At 44.6% G+C, this 14,127-nt stretch overlaps 2 protein-coding genes across 4 annotated transcripts in view; one reads left to right on the top strand and one right to left on the bottom strand.

Moving 5' to 3' along the window:
• LOC149985338 (uncharacterized) overlaps positions 1 to 14,127 on the top strand; it is a 175,620-nt gene that overhangs the window by 45,000 nt on the left and 116,493 nt on the right. The gene's annotated exons all lie outside the window — the stretch shown is intronic.
• Positions 1 to 14,127, bottom strand: part of atp10a (ATPase phospholipid transporting 10A) — a 146,013-nt gene that overhangs the window by 23,221 nt on the left and 108,665 nt on the right. For all 3 annotated transcript variants that reach the window (XM_090229608.1, XM_090229662.1, XM_090229720.1), the window contains one exon: positions 6,772 to 7,126. In XM_090229608.1, coding sequence (XP_090085734.1) covers positions 6,772 to 7,126 — 355 coding nt within the window. The remainder of the gene's footprint in view (positions 1 to 6,771; positions 7,127 to 14,127) is intronic.

Here is a 14,127-nt window from a genome sequence, read left to right as displayed (position 1 = left end):
CCAGCACCACCACCAGTAACAGTCAGTAAACAGGGGAAGACTCCCACCAGCACCACCACCAGTAACAGTCAGTAAACATGGGAAGACCCCCACCAGCACCACCACCAGTAACAGTCAGTAAACAGGGGAAGACCCCCACCACCACCACCAGTAACAGTTAGTAAACAGGGGAAGACCTCCACCACCACCAGTAACAGTCAGTAAACAGGGGAAGACCCCCAGCAGCAGTAACAGTCAGTAAACAGGGGAAGACCCCCACCAGCACCACCACCAGTAACAGTCAGTAAACAGGGGAAGACCAGCAGTAACAATAGTCAGTAAACAGGGGAAGACCCCCAGCAGCACCAGTAACAGTCAGTAAACAAGGGAAGACCCCCACCACCAGTAACAGTCAGTAAACAAGGGAAGACCAGCAGTAACAACAGTCAGTAAACAGGGGAAGACCAGCAGTAACAACAGTCAGTAAACAGGGGAAGACCAGCAGTAACAACAGTCAGTAAACAGGGGAAGACCAGCAGTAACAGTCAGTAAACAGGGGAAGACCTCAGTAACAACAGTCAGTAAACAGGGGAAGACCTCCGTAACAACAGTCACTAAACAGAGGAAGACCCCAAGCAGCAGTAACAGTCAGTAAACAGGGGAAGACCAGCAGTAACAACAGTCAGTAAACAGAGGAAGACCTCAGTAACAACAGTCAGTAAACAGGGGAAGACCAGCAGTAACAACAGTCAGTAAACAGGGGAAGACCAGCAGTAACAGTCAGTAAACAGGGGAAGACCTCAGTAACAACAGTCAGTAAACAGGGGAAGACCTCTGTAACAACAGTCAGTAAACAGGGGAAGACCCCAAGCAGCAGTAACAGTCAGTAAACAGGGGAAGACCTCAGTAACAACAGTCAGTAAACAGGGGACGACCTCAGTAACAGTCAGTAAACAGGGGAAGACCTCAGTAACAGTCAGTAAACAGGGGAAGACTTCAGTAACAGTCAGTAAACAGGGGAAGACCAGCAGTAACAGTCAGTAAACAGGGGAAGACCTCAGTAACAGTCAGTAAACAGGGGAAGACCTCAGTAACAGTCAGTATACAGGGGAAGACCTCAGTAACAGTCAGTAAACAGGGGAAGACCTCAGTAACAGTCAATAAACAGGGGAAGACCTCTGTAACAGTCAGTAAACAGGGGAAGACCTCAGTAACAGTCAGTAAACAGGGGAAGACCTCAGTAACAGTCAGTAAACAGGGGAAGACCTCAGTAAGGTCCAGTTTCCACGGTCAGCTCTAATACACTACAGCTTCATAGAGGAAACAGTTCCCACAAAGGTTCCTGTACTTACAAACAGCTGAGTGTCTGTATGTGGTGGGTGAAGTATGACTTTTATAGCTGAGTGTGTATGTGGTTGGTGAAGTATGACTTTTATAGCTGAGTGTGTATGTGGTTGGTGAAGTATGACTTTTATAGCTGAGTGTGAATGTGGTGGGTGAAGTATGACTTATATCTGAGTGTGTATGTGGTTGGTGAAGCATGACTTATATCTGAGTGTGTGGGGGGTGAAGTATGACTTATACATCTGTGTATGTGGTGGGTGAAGTATGACTTATAGCTGAGTGTGAATGTGGTGGGTGAAGTATGACTTTTATAGCTGAGTGTGTATGTGGCTGGTGAAGTATGACTTTTATAGCTGAGTGTGTATGTGGCTGGTGAAGTATGACTTTTATAGCTGAGTGTGTATGTGGTTGGTGAAGTATGACTTTTATAGCTGAGTGTGTATGTGGTTGGTGAAGTATGACTTATATCTGAGTGTGTGGGGGGTGAAGTATGACTTTTATATCTGTGTATGTGGGGGGTGAAGTATGACTTTTAGCTGAGTATGTGGTTGGTGAAGTATGACTTTTATAGCTGTGTATGTGATGGGTGAAGTATGACTTTTATAGCTGAGTGTGTATGTGGTTGGTGAAGTATGACTTTTATAGCTGAGTGTGAATGTGGTTGGTGAAGTATGACTTATATATCTGTGTATGTGGTGGGTGAAGTATGACTTTTATAGCTGAGTGTGTATGTGGTTGGTGAAGTATGACTTATATCTGAGTGTGTATGTGGTTGGTGAAGCATGACTTATATATCTGTGTATGTGGTGGGTGAAGTATGACTTTTATATCTGTGTATGTGGGGGTGAAGTATGACTTTTATAGCTGAGTGTGTATGTGGTTGGTGAAGTATGACTTATAGCTGAGTGTGTATGTGGTGGGTGAAGTATGACTTTTATAGCTGAGTGTGAATGTGGTGGGTGAAGTATGACTTTTATAGCTGAGTGTGAATGTGGTGGCTGAAGTATGACTTTTATAGCTGAGTGTGTATGTGGCTGGTGAAGTATGACTTTTATAGCTGAGTGTGTATGTGGCTGGTGAAGTATGACTTTTATAGCTGAGTGTGTATGTGGTTGGTGAAGTATGACTTTTATAGCTGAGTGTGTATGTGGTTGGTGAAGTATGACTTATATCTGAGTGTGTATGTGGGGGGTGAAGCATGACTTATATATCTGTGCATGTGGTGCGTGAAGTATGACTTTTATATCTGTGTATGTGGGGGGTGAAGTATGACTTTTATATCTGTGTATGTGGTTGGTGAAGTATGACTTATATCTGTGTATGTGGGGGGGTGAAGTATGACTTTTATATCTGTGTATGTAGTTGGTGAAGTATGACTTATATCTGTGTATGTGGTTGGTGAAGTATGACTTATATCTGTGTATGTGGGGGGTGAAGTATGACTTTTAGCTGAGTATGTGGTTGGTGAAGTATGACTTTTATAGCTGTGTATGTGGTGGGTGAAGTATGACTTTTATAGCTGAGTGTGAATGTGGTTGGTGAAGTATGACTTATATATCTGAGTATGTGGTGGGTGAAGTATGACTTGCATATCTGTGTATGTGGTGGGTGAAGTATGACATATATATCTGTGTATGTGAAGTATGACTTTTATAGCTGAGTGTGTATGTGGTTGGTGAAGTATGACTTATATCTGAGTGTGTATGTGGTGGGTGAAGTATGACTTATATCTGAGTGTGTATGTGGTGGGTGAAGTATGACTTATATAGCTGTGTATGTGAAGTATGACTTATATAGCTGTGTAAGAATTTGAGAGAATTGCGAGAATTTCAAGAGTGTGAAAAGCTGTCATCAAGGTAAAGGCTGGCTACTTTGAAGAATCTCAAATATATGTTGATTTGTTTAACACTTTTCTGGTTACTACATGATTCCATATGTGTTATTACATAGTGTTGATGTCTTCACTACTATTCTACAATGTTGAAAATAGTAAAAATACAGAAAAACCCTTGAATGAGTAGGTGTGTCTCTGTAACCGTTAAAAGATTCAATATATATATATATTTTTTTTTAACTTTGTTGAACTAGACTGGCACATACCTATGGCCAGCGTTGAGGAACTAGACTGGTACATACCTATGGCCAGCGTTGAGGAACTAGACTGGTACATACCTATGGCCAGTGTTGAGGAACTAGACTGGTACATACCTATGGCCAGTGTTGAGGAACTAGACTGGTACATACATATGGCCAGTGTTGAGGAACTAGACTGGTACATACCTATGGCCAGTGTTGAGGAACTAGACTGGTACATACCTATGGCCAGTGTTGAGGAACTAGACTGGTACATACCTATGGCCAGTGTTGAGGAACTAGACTGGTACATACCTATGGCCAGTGTTGAGGAAGTAGACTGGTACATACCTATGGCCAGTGTTGAGGAACTAGACTGGTACATACCTATGGCCATTGTTGAGGAACTAGACTGGCACATACCTATGGCCAGTGTTGAGGAACTAGACTGGTACATACCTATGGCCAGTGTTGAGGAACTAGACTGGTACATACCTATGGCCAGTGTTGAGGAACTAGACTGGCACATACCTATGGCCAGTGTTGAGGAACTAGACTGGCACATACCTATGGCCAGTGTTGAGGAACTAGACTGGCACATACCTATGGCCAGTGTTGAGGAACTAGACTGGTACATACCTATGGCCAGTGTTGAGGAACTAGACTGGCACATACCTATGGCCAGTGTTGAGGAACTAGACTGGCACATACCTATGGCCAGTGTTGAGGAACTAGACTGGCACATACCTATGGCCAGTGTTGAGGAACTAGACTGGCACATACCTATGGCCAGCGTTGAGGAACTAGACTGGCACATACCTATGGCCAGCATTGAGGAACTAGACTGGTACATAACTATGGCCAGTGTTGAGGAACTAGACTGGTACATACCTATGGCCAGTGTTGAGGAACTAGACTGGCATATAACTATGGCCAGTGTTGAGGAACTAGACTGGTACATACCTATGGCCAGCGTTGAGGAACTAGACTGGCACATAACTATGGCCAGCGTTGAGGAACTAGACTGGCACATAACTATGGCCAGCGTTGAGGAACTAGACTGGTACATACCTATGGCCAGTGTTGAGGAACTAGACTGGTACATACCTATGGCCAGCGTTGAGGAACTAGACTGGCACATAACTATGGCCAGTGTTGAGGAACTAGACTGGTACATACCTATGGCCAGCGTTGAGGAACTAGACTGGCACATACCTATGGCCAGCGTTGAGGAACTAGACTGGCACATAACTATGGCCAGTGTTGAGGAACTAGACTGGTACATACCTATGTCCAGCGTTTAGGAACTAGACTGGCACATAACTATGGCCAGTGTTAAGGAACTAGACTGGTACATAACTATGGCCAGCGTTGAGGAACTAGACTGGTACATACCTATGGCCAGTGTTGAGGAACTAGACTGGTACATAACTATGGCCAGTGTTGAGGAACTAGACTGGTACATAACTATGGCCAGCGTTGAGGAACTAGACTGGTACATACCTATGGCCAGTGTTGAGGAACTAGACTGGTACATACCTATGGCAAGCGTTGAGGAACTAGACTGGCACATACCTATGGCCAGCGTTGAGGAACTAGACTGGTACATACCTATGGCCAGTGTTGAGGAACTAGACTGGTACATAACTATGGCCAGCGTTGAGGAACTAGACTGGTACATACCTATGGCCAGTGTTGAGGAACTAGACTGGTACATAACTATGGCCAGTGTTGAGGAACTAGACTGGCACATAACTATGGCCAGTGTTGAGGAACTAGACTGGTACATACCTATGGCCAGTGTTGAGGAACTAGACTGGTACATACCTATGGCCAGTGTTGAGGAACTAGACTGGTACATAACTATGGCCAGTGTTGAGGAACTAGACTGGTACATAACTATGGCCAGCGTTGAGGAACTAGACTGGTACATACCTATGGCCAGTGTTGAGGAACTAGACTGGTACATACCTATGGCCAGTGTTGAGGAACTAGACTGGTACATACCTATGGCCAGTGTTGAGGAACTAGACTGGTACATACCTATGGCCAGTGTTGAGGAACTAGACTGGTACATACCTATGGTCAGTGTTGAGGAACTAGACTGGTACATACCTATGGCCAGTGTTGAGGAACTAGACTGGTACATACCTATGGCCAGCGTTGAGGAACTAGACTGGTACATACCTATGGCCAGCGTTGAGGAACTAGACTGGTACATACCTATGGCCAGCGTTGAGGAACTAGACTGGTACATACCTATGGCCAGTGTTGAGGAACTAGACTGGTACATACCTATGGCCAGCGTTGAGGAACTAGACTGGTACATACCTATGGCCAGCGTTGCGGAACTAGACTGGTACATACCTATGGCCAGTGTTGAGGAACTAGACTGGTACATACCTATGGCCAGCGTTGAGGAACTAGACTGGTACATACCTATGGCCAGTGTTGAGGAACTAGACTGGTACATACCTATGGCCAGCGTTGAGGAACTAGACTGGTACATACCTATGGCCAGTGTTGAGGAACTAGACTGGTACATACCTATGGCCAGTGTTGAGGAACTAGACTGGTACATACCTATGGCCAGTGTTGAGGAACTAGACTGGTACATACCTATGGCCAGTGTTGAGGAACTAGACTGGTACATACCTATGGCCAGTGTTGAGGAACTAGACTGGTACATACCTATGGCCAGTGTTGAGGAACTAGACTGGTACATACCTATGGCCAGTGTTGAGGAACTAGACTGGCACATAACTATGGCCAGTGTTGAGGAACTAGACTGGTACATACCTATGGCCAGTGTTGAGGAACTAGACTGGTACATACCTATGGCCAGTGTTGAGGAACTAGACTGGTACATACCTATGGCCAGCGTTGAGGAACTAGACTGGTACATACCTATGGCCAGCGTTGAGGAACTAGACTGGCACATAACTATGGCCAGTGTTGAGGAACTAGACTGGTACATAACTATGGCCAGCGTTGAGGAACTAGACTGGTACATACCTATGGCCAGTGTTGAGGAACTAGACTGGTACATACCTATGGCCAGTGTTGAGGAACTAGACTGGTACATACCTATGGCCAGTGTTGAGGAACTAGACTGGTACATACCTATGGCCAGCGTTGAGGAACTAGACTGGTACATACCTATGGCCAGCGTTGAGGAACTAGACTGGTACATACCTATGGCCAGCGTTGAGGAACTAGACTGGTACATACCTATGGCCAGTGTTGAGGAACTAGACTGGTACATACCTATGGCCAGTGTTGAGGAACTAGACTGGTACATACCTATGGCCAGTGTTGAGGAACTAGACTGGTACATACCTATGGCCAGTGTTGAGGAAGTAGACTGGTACATACCTATGGCCAGTGTCATGACCTTCAGTTTGTTCCGGACCAGTTTAACCACCATACTCTTCTGCAGTGGTGTGGAGCGACAGCAGAGGACTGACCGACAGCTCCTCGCCACCGCCAGGAACTTCTCATCTAGGCTGCTGTCCAGCGCGTAGGCCAGCGTCCGCCCGTCAATCACCAAACCCAGCCGGTGCACCAGGAAGGACTGGGTCTGGGAGGAGGAGGGGGAGGGGGAGGGAGGAGGAGGGGGGAAGGAGTAGGCTGGAGCGTAGTCTTTCTGAAAGGATCTGGAAGGATCCGAGGACAGGAACTTAGCCTGGATGTAGTGTAGACTCTCCTCTAGAAGGACTGCCATCGCCTCCTGTTGCAGAGACCGACAGGCAGAGAGGGAGAGAGACAGGCAGAGGGGGAGAGACAGGCAGAGAGGGGGAGAGACAGGCAGAGAGGGGGAGAGACAGGCAGAGAGGGGGAGAGGGGGAGAGACAGGCAGAGAGGGGGAGAGACAGGCAGAGGGGGAGAGACAGGCAGAGAGGGGGAGAGACAGGCAGAGAGGGGGAGAGACAGGCAGAGAGGGGGAGAGACAGGCAGAGAGGGGGAGAGAGACAGGCAGAGAGGGGGAGAGAGACAGGCAGAGAGGGAGAGAGAGACAGGCAGAGAGGGAGAGAGAGACAGGCAAAGAGGGAGAGAGAGACAGGCAGAGAGGGAGAGAGAGAGACAGGCAGAGAGGGAGAGAGAGAGAGACAGGCAGAGAGAGAGACAGGCAGAGAGGGAGAGAGAGACAGGCAGAGAGGGAGAGAGAGACAGGCAGAGAGGGAGAGAGAGACAGGCAGAGAGGGAGAGAGAGACAGGCAAAGAGGGAGAGAGAGACAGGCAGAGAGGGAGAGAGAGAGACAGGCAGAGAGGGAGAGAGAGAGAGACAGGCAGAGAGGGAGAGAGAGAGAGACAGGCAGAGAGGGAGAGAGAGAGAGACAGGCAGAGAGGGAGAGAGAGAGAGACAGGCAGAGAGACAGAGAGAGAGAGAGAGACAGGCAGAGAGGCAGAGGAGAGACAGGCAGAGAGGCAGAGAGAGAGAGACAGGCAGAGAGGGAGAGAGAGGCAGGCAGGCAGAGAGGGAGAGAGAGAGACAGGCAGAGAGGGAGAGAGAGAGACAGGCAGAGAGGGAGAGAGAGAGACAGGCAGAGAGGGAGAGAGAGAGACAGGCAGAGAGGGAGAGAGAGAGACAGGCAGAGAGGGAGAGAGAGAGACAGGCAGAGAGAGAGAGACAAGCAGAGAGAGAGAGAGAGAGACAGGCAGAGAGAGAGTGAGAGAGGGAAAGCGAGAGAGACAGGCAGAGAGGGAAAGAGAGAGAGACAGGCATAGGGTCAGAGAGACAGACAGAGGGAGAGAGACAGACATAGCAGTAGTAGAAACTCCCCTCCAGTTAGATGGTGCTGCAGTGGATACAAGCCGTTTTACAGGCTCCTGATCAATTCAGTTTATTTTAGACTGATCTTAATTATTTTGGTACATAATGTCTCTGCCATAATTTCCTATGTATGAAAACAACTTCTGGACATTAGAACATCGATCACTAACCACAATTTGGATGTACATTTCTACTTTACGGAGTAGGCAGGACATTCTTCTAACTCCGAAACAGGCCCTAATACCCGGGACTAGAAAGAGGAAGTGACGGAGCAAGAGAGGGAAAATGAGCCAGCATCCTGAAGACACTACGTTGGCGAGTAAATAAACTGCCTCTACCTGATTGTCCGTTCGCTAATGGAATGTACAATCACTAGAGAATAACCTGGATGAGCTCCGCTCAAGAATATCCTATCAACAGGACCTGAAGAATTGCAATATTCTGTTTCATGCAGGACATGGATAGAATTATAGTGAAGACATAAACTATGAAATAACACATATGGAATCTTGTAGTAACCAAAAAAGTGTTCAACAAATCCAAATATATTTTATATGAGTTTCTTCAAAGTAGCCACCCTTTGCCTTAATGACAGCTTTGCACACTCTTGGCATTCTCTCAACCAGCTTCATGAGGAAGTCACCTGGAATGCATTTCAATTAAAAGCTGTGCCTTGTTAAAAGTTCATTTGTGAAATGTATTTCCTTCTTGATGTGTTTGAGCCAATCAGTTATGTTCTGACAAGGTAGGGGGGTATACAGAACACGGTATTTTACCAAATAAGGCTAAGTCCATATTATGGCAAGAACAGCTCAAATAAGCAAAGAGAAATGACAGTCCATCATTACTTATCCCAGTCTGCTGTCCCCACATGCTTCAAGATGGCCACCATTGTTCCTGCACCCAAGAAGGCAAAGATAACTCAACTAAATCACTATCGCCCCGTAGCACTCACTTCTGTCATTATGAAGTGCTTTGAGAGTCTAGTCAAGGATCATATAACCTCCACCTTACCGGCCACCTTAGACCCACTTCAGTTTGCATACCGCCCCAACAGGTCCACAGACAAAGTTTTAAGTTCCTCAACGTTGAGCAACAGCGCCTCTTCAAACTCAGGAGGTTGAAGAAATATGACTTGTCACCCAAAACCCTGACAAACTTTTACAGACGCACAACTGAGAGCATTCTGTCGGGCTGTATCACCGCCTGGTACGGCAACTGCACCGCCCACAACCGCAGGGCTCTCCAGAGGGTAGTGAGGTCTGCACAATGCATCACCGGGGGCAAACTAACTGCCCTCCAGGACACCTACACCACCCGATGTCACAGGAAGGCCAAAAATATCATCCAGGACAACAACCACCCGAGCCACTGCCTGTTCACCCCGTTATCATCCAGAAGGCGAGGTCAGTACAGGTGCATCAAAGCTGGAACCGAGAGACTGAAAAACAGCTTCCATCTCAAGGCCATCAGACTGTTAAACAGCCACCACTAACTCAGAGAGGCTGCTGCCACTTTAATAAAAGGTATCATTAGTCACTTTAAATAATGCCACTTTAATAATGTTTACATATCTTACATTACTCATATCACATGTATTTTATATATATCTACTGCACCTTGCCGATGCCGCTCGGCCATCGCTCATCCATATATTTATATGTACATATTCTTATTCCATCCCTTTAGATTTGTGTATATAAGGTAGTTGTTGTGGAATTGTTAGATTACTTGTTAAATATTACTGCACTGTCAGAACTAGAAGCACAAGCATTTCGCTACCCTCGCATTGACATCTGCTAACCATGTGACCAATAACATCTGCTAACCATGTGACCAATAACATCTGCTAACCACGTGACCAATAACATCTGCTAACCACGTGACCAATAACATCTGCTAACCACGTGACCAATAACACCTGCTAACCACGTGACCAATAACACCTGCTAACCACGTGACCAATAACATCTGCTAACCACATGACCATTAACATCTGCTAACCACGTGACCATTAACATCTGCTAACCACGTGACCAATAACATCTGCTAACCATGTGACCAATAACATCTGCTAACCATGTGACCAATAACATCTGCTAACCATGTGACCAATAACATCTGCTAACCATGTGACCAATAACATCTGCTAACTATGTGACCATTAACATCTGCTAACCATGTGACCATTAACATCTGCTAACAATGTGACCATTAACATCTGCTAACCATGTGACCATTAACATATGCTAACCATGTGACCAATAACATCTGCTAACCATGTGACCATTAACATCTGCTAACCATGTGGCCATTAACATCTGCTAACCACGTGACCATTAACATCTGCTAACCACGTGACCAATAACATCTGCTAACCACGTGACCAATAACATCTGCTAACCACGTGACCAATAACATCTGCTAACCACGTGACCAATAACATCTGCTAACCACGTGACCAATAACATCTGCTAACCACGTGACCAATAACATCTGCTAACCACGTGACCAATAACATCTGCTAACCACGTGACCAATAACACCTGCTAACCACGTGACCAATAACACCTGCTAACCATGTGACCAATAACATCTGCTAACCACGTGACCATTAACATCTGCTAACCACGTGACCATTAACATCTGCTAACCACGTGACCATTAACATCTGCTAACCACGTGACCAATAACATCTGCTAACCATGTGACCAATAACATCTGCTAACCATGTGACCAATAACATCTGCTAACCATGTGACCAATAACATCTGCTAACCATGTGACCAATAACATCTGCTAACTATGTGACCATTAACATCTGCTAACCATGTGACCATTAACATCTGCTAACAATGTGACCATTAACATCTGCTAACCATGTGACCATTAACATATGCTAACCATGTGACCAATAACATCTGCTAACCATGTGACCATTAACATCTGCTAACCACGTGGCCATTAACATCTGCTAACCACGTGACCATTAACATCTGCTAACCACGTGACCAATAACATCTGCTAACCACGTGACCAATAACATCTGCTAACCATGTGACCAATAACATCTGCTAACCATGTAACCATTAACTGATCTGGAGGACTCACTAAACAGAGAACATCCCCGGTCATCCTTACTGCTTCTGATCAGGAGGACTCGCTAAACAGAGAACATCCCTGGTCATCCCTACTGTCTCTGATCTGGAGGACTCACTAAACAGAGAACATCCCTGGTCATCCCTACTGTCTCTGATCTGGAGGACTCACTAAACAGAGAACATCCCTGGTCATCCCTACTGCCTCTGATCTGGAGGACTCACTAAACAGAGAACATCCCCGGTCATCCCTACTGCCTCTGATCTGGAGGACTCACTAAACAGAGAATATCCCCGGTCATCCCTACTGGCGGACTCACTAAACACACATGCTTCATTTGTAAATGATGTCTGAGTGTTGGGAGTGCGCCCCTGGCTATCCGTCAATTAATTTCTTTGAGATAGGGGGCGCTCTTTTAATTTTTGGATAAAAAACGTTCCCGTTTTAAACAAGATATTTTGTCACGAAAAGATGCTTGACTATGCATGTAATTGACAGCTTTGGAAAGAAAAAACTCTTGACGTTTCCAAAACTGCAAAGATATTATCTGTGAGTGCCCCAGAACTAATGCTACAGGCGAAACCAAGATTAAATTTCATACAGGAAATGGTCCAGATTTTGAATGCCCTGTGTTCCAATGTCTCCTTATTTGGCTGTGAATGCGCCAGGAATGAGCCTGCACTTTCTGTCGTTTCCCCAAGGTGTCTGCAGCATTGTGACGTATTTGTAGGCATATCATTGGAAGATTGACCATAAGAGACTACATTTACCAGGTGTCCGCCCGGTGTCCTCCGTCGAAATTATTGCGTAATCTCCAGCTCCATGCGCGTTCCATTTTCTTCAGAGGAGAAAGTCAACTGCCACGAATGATTTATCATCGATAGATATGTGAAAAACACCTTGAGGATTGATTCTAAACAACGTTTGCCATGTTTCTGTCGATATTATGGAGTTAATTTGGAAAAAAGTTTGCGTTGTAATGACTTAATTTTCGTTTTTTTTCTTACCCAAACGTGATGAACAAAACGGAGCGATTTGTCCTACACAAATAATATTTTTGGAAAAACTGAACATTTGCTATCTAACTGAGAGTCTCCTCATTGAAAACATCTGAATTTAAATTATTTTATTTGAATGCTTTTATTGTTTTTGTGAAAATGTTATATGCTGAATGCTAGGCTTAATGGTATGCTAGCTATCAATACTCTTACACAAATGCTTGTTTAGCTATGGTTCAAAAGCATATTTTGAAAATCTGAGATGACAGTGTTGTTAACAAAAGGCTAAGCTTGAGAGCTAATATATTTATTTCATTTCATTTGCGATTTTCATGAATAGTTAACGTTGCGTTATGGTAATGAGCTTGAGGCTATAATTACGCTCCTGTAAATAGGATCCCGGATACGGGATTGCTCGTCGCAACCTCTTAAGGCCAATAATCTGCGGAAATGCGCAACGCCAAATGCTAATCGTACTCGATAAAACTCAAACTTCCATTAACCTGTTAGAGCTCTAGGGGCGCTATTTCATTTTTGGATAAAAAACGTTCCCGTTTTAAGCGCGATATTTTGTCACGAAAAGATGCTCGACTATGCATATTCTTGACAGTTTTGGAAAGAAAACACTCTGAAGTTTCAGAATCTGCAAAGATTTTGTCTGTAAGTGCCCCAGAACTCATTCTACAGGCGAAACCAAGATGATGCATCACCCAGGAATTAGCAGAATTTCTGAAGCTCTGTTTTCCATTCTCTCCTTATATGGCTGTGATTGCGCAACAAATGAGCCTACACTTTCTGTCGTTCGCCCAAGGTCTTAGCAGCATTGTGACGTATTTGTAGGCATATCATTGGAAGATTGACCATAAGAGACTACATTTTCCAAGTGTCCGCCTGGTGTCCTGCGTCGAATTCGGTGCGCAATTGCCAGCTGCTTCTACTTTACCATTTGATTCAGGGGAGAAAGCATGTGTCCAAGAACGATGTATCAATGAAGAGATATGTGAAAAACACCTTGATGATTGATTCTAAACAACGTTTGCCATGTTTTCAGTCGATATTATGGAGTTAATTTGGAAAAAAGTTCGCGTTTTGAGGACTGAATTTTCGGATTTTTTTTGGTAGCCAAATGTGATGTATAAAACGGAGCTATTTCTAATACACAAGGAATCTTTTTGGAAAAACTGAGCATCTGCTATCTAACTGAGAGTATCCTCATTGAAAACATCAGAAGTTCTTCAAAGGTAAATGATTTTATTTGAAGGCTTTTATGTTTTTGTTAATGTTGCGTGCTGGATGCTAACGCTAATGCTAACGCTAAATGCTAACGCGAAATGCTAACGCTAGCTAGCTACTTTTACACAAATGATTGTTTTCCTATGGTTGAGAAGCATATTTTGAAAATCTGAGATGACAGTGTTGTTTACAAAAGGCTAAGCTTGAGAGATGGCATATTTATTTCATTTCATTTGCGATTTTCATAAATAGTTAACGTTGTGTTATGCTAATGAGCTTGCTGATAGATTTACACAATCCTGGATACAGGGGTTTTTTCATAGCTAAACGTGACGCAGAAAACGGAGCGATTTGTCCTAAACAAATAATCTTTCAGGAAAAACTGAACATTTGCTATCTGAGAGTCTCCTCATTGAAAACATCTGAAGTTCTTCAAAGGTAAATGATTTTATTTGAATGCTTTTCTGTTTTTTTGTGTAAATGTTGCCAGCTGAATGCTAATGCTAAATGCTACGTTAGCCTACAATACTGTTACACAAATGCTTGTTTTGCAATGGTTGAGAAGCATATTTTGAAAATCTGAGATGACAGTGTTGTTAACAAAAGGCTAAGCTTGAGAGCTAGCAT

Source organism: Oncorhynchus mykiss, chromosome 1, assembly GCF_057628025.1.
Source record: "Oncorhynchus mykiss isolate SJ-2025 chromosome 1, ASM5762802v1, whole genome shotgun sequence".
NCBI classification, from domain to species: domain Eukaryota; kingdom Metazoa; phylum Chordata; class Actinopteri; order Salmoniformes; family Salmonidae; genus Oncorhynchus; species Oncorhynchus mykiss.
The sequence above is the reverse complement of the archived record's forward strand: the minus strand, read 5'-3'. Positions and strand labels throughout refer to the sequence as shown.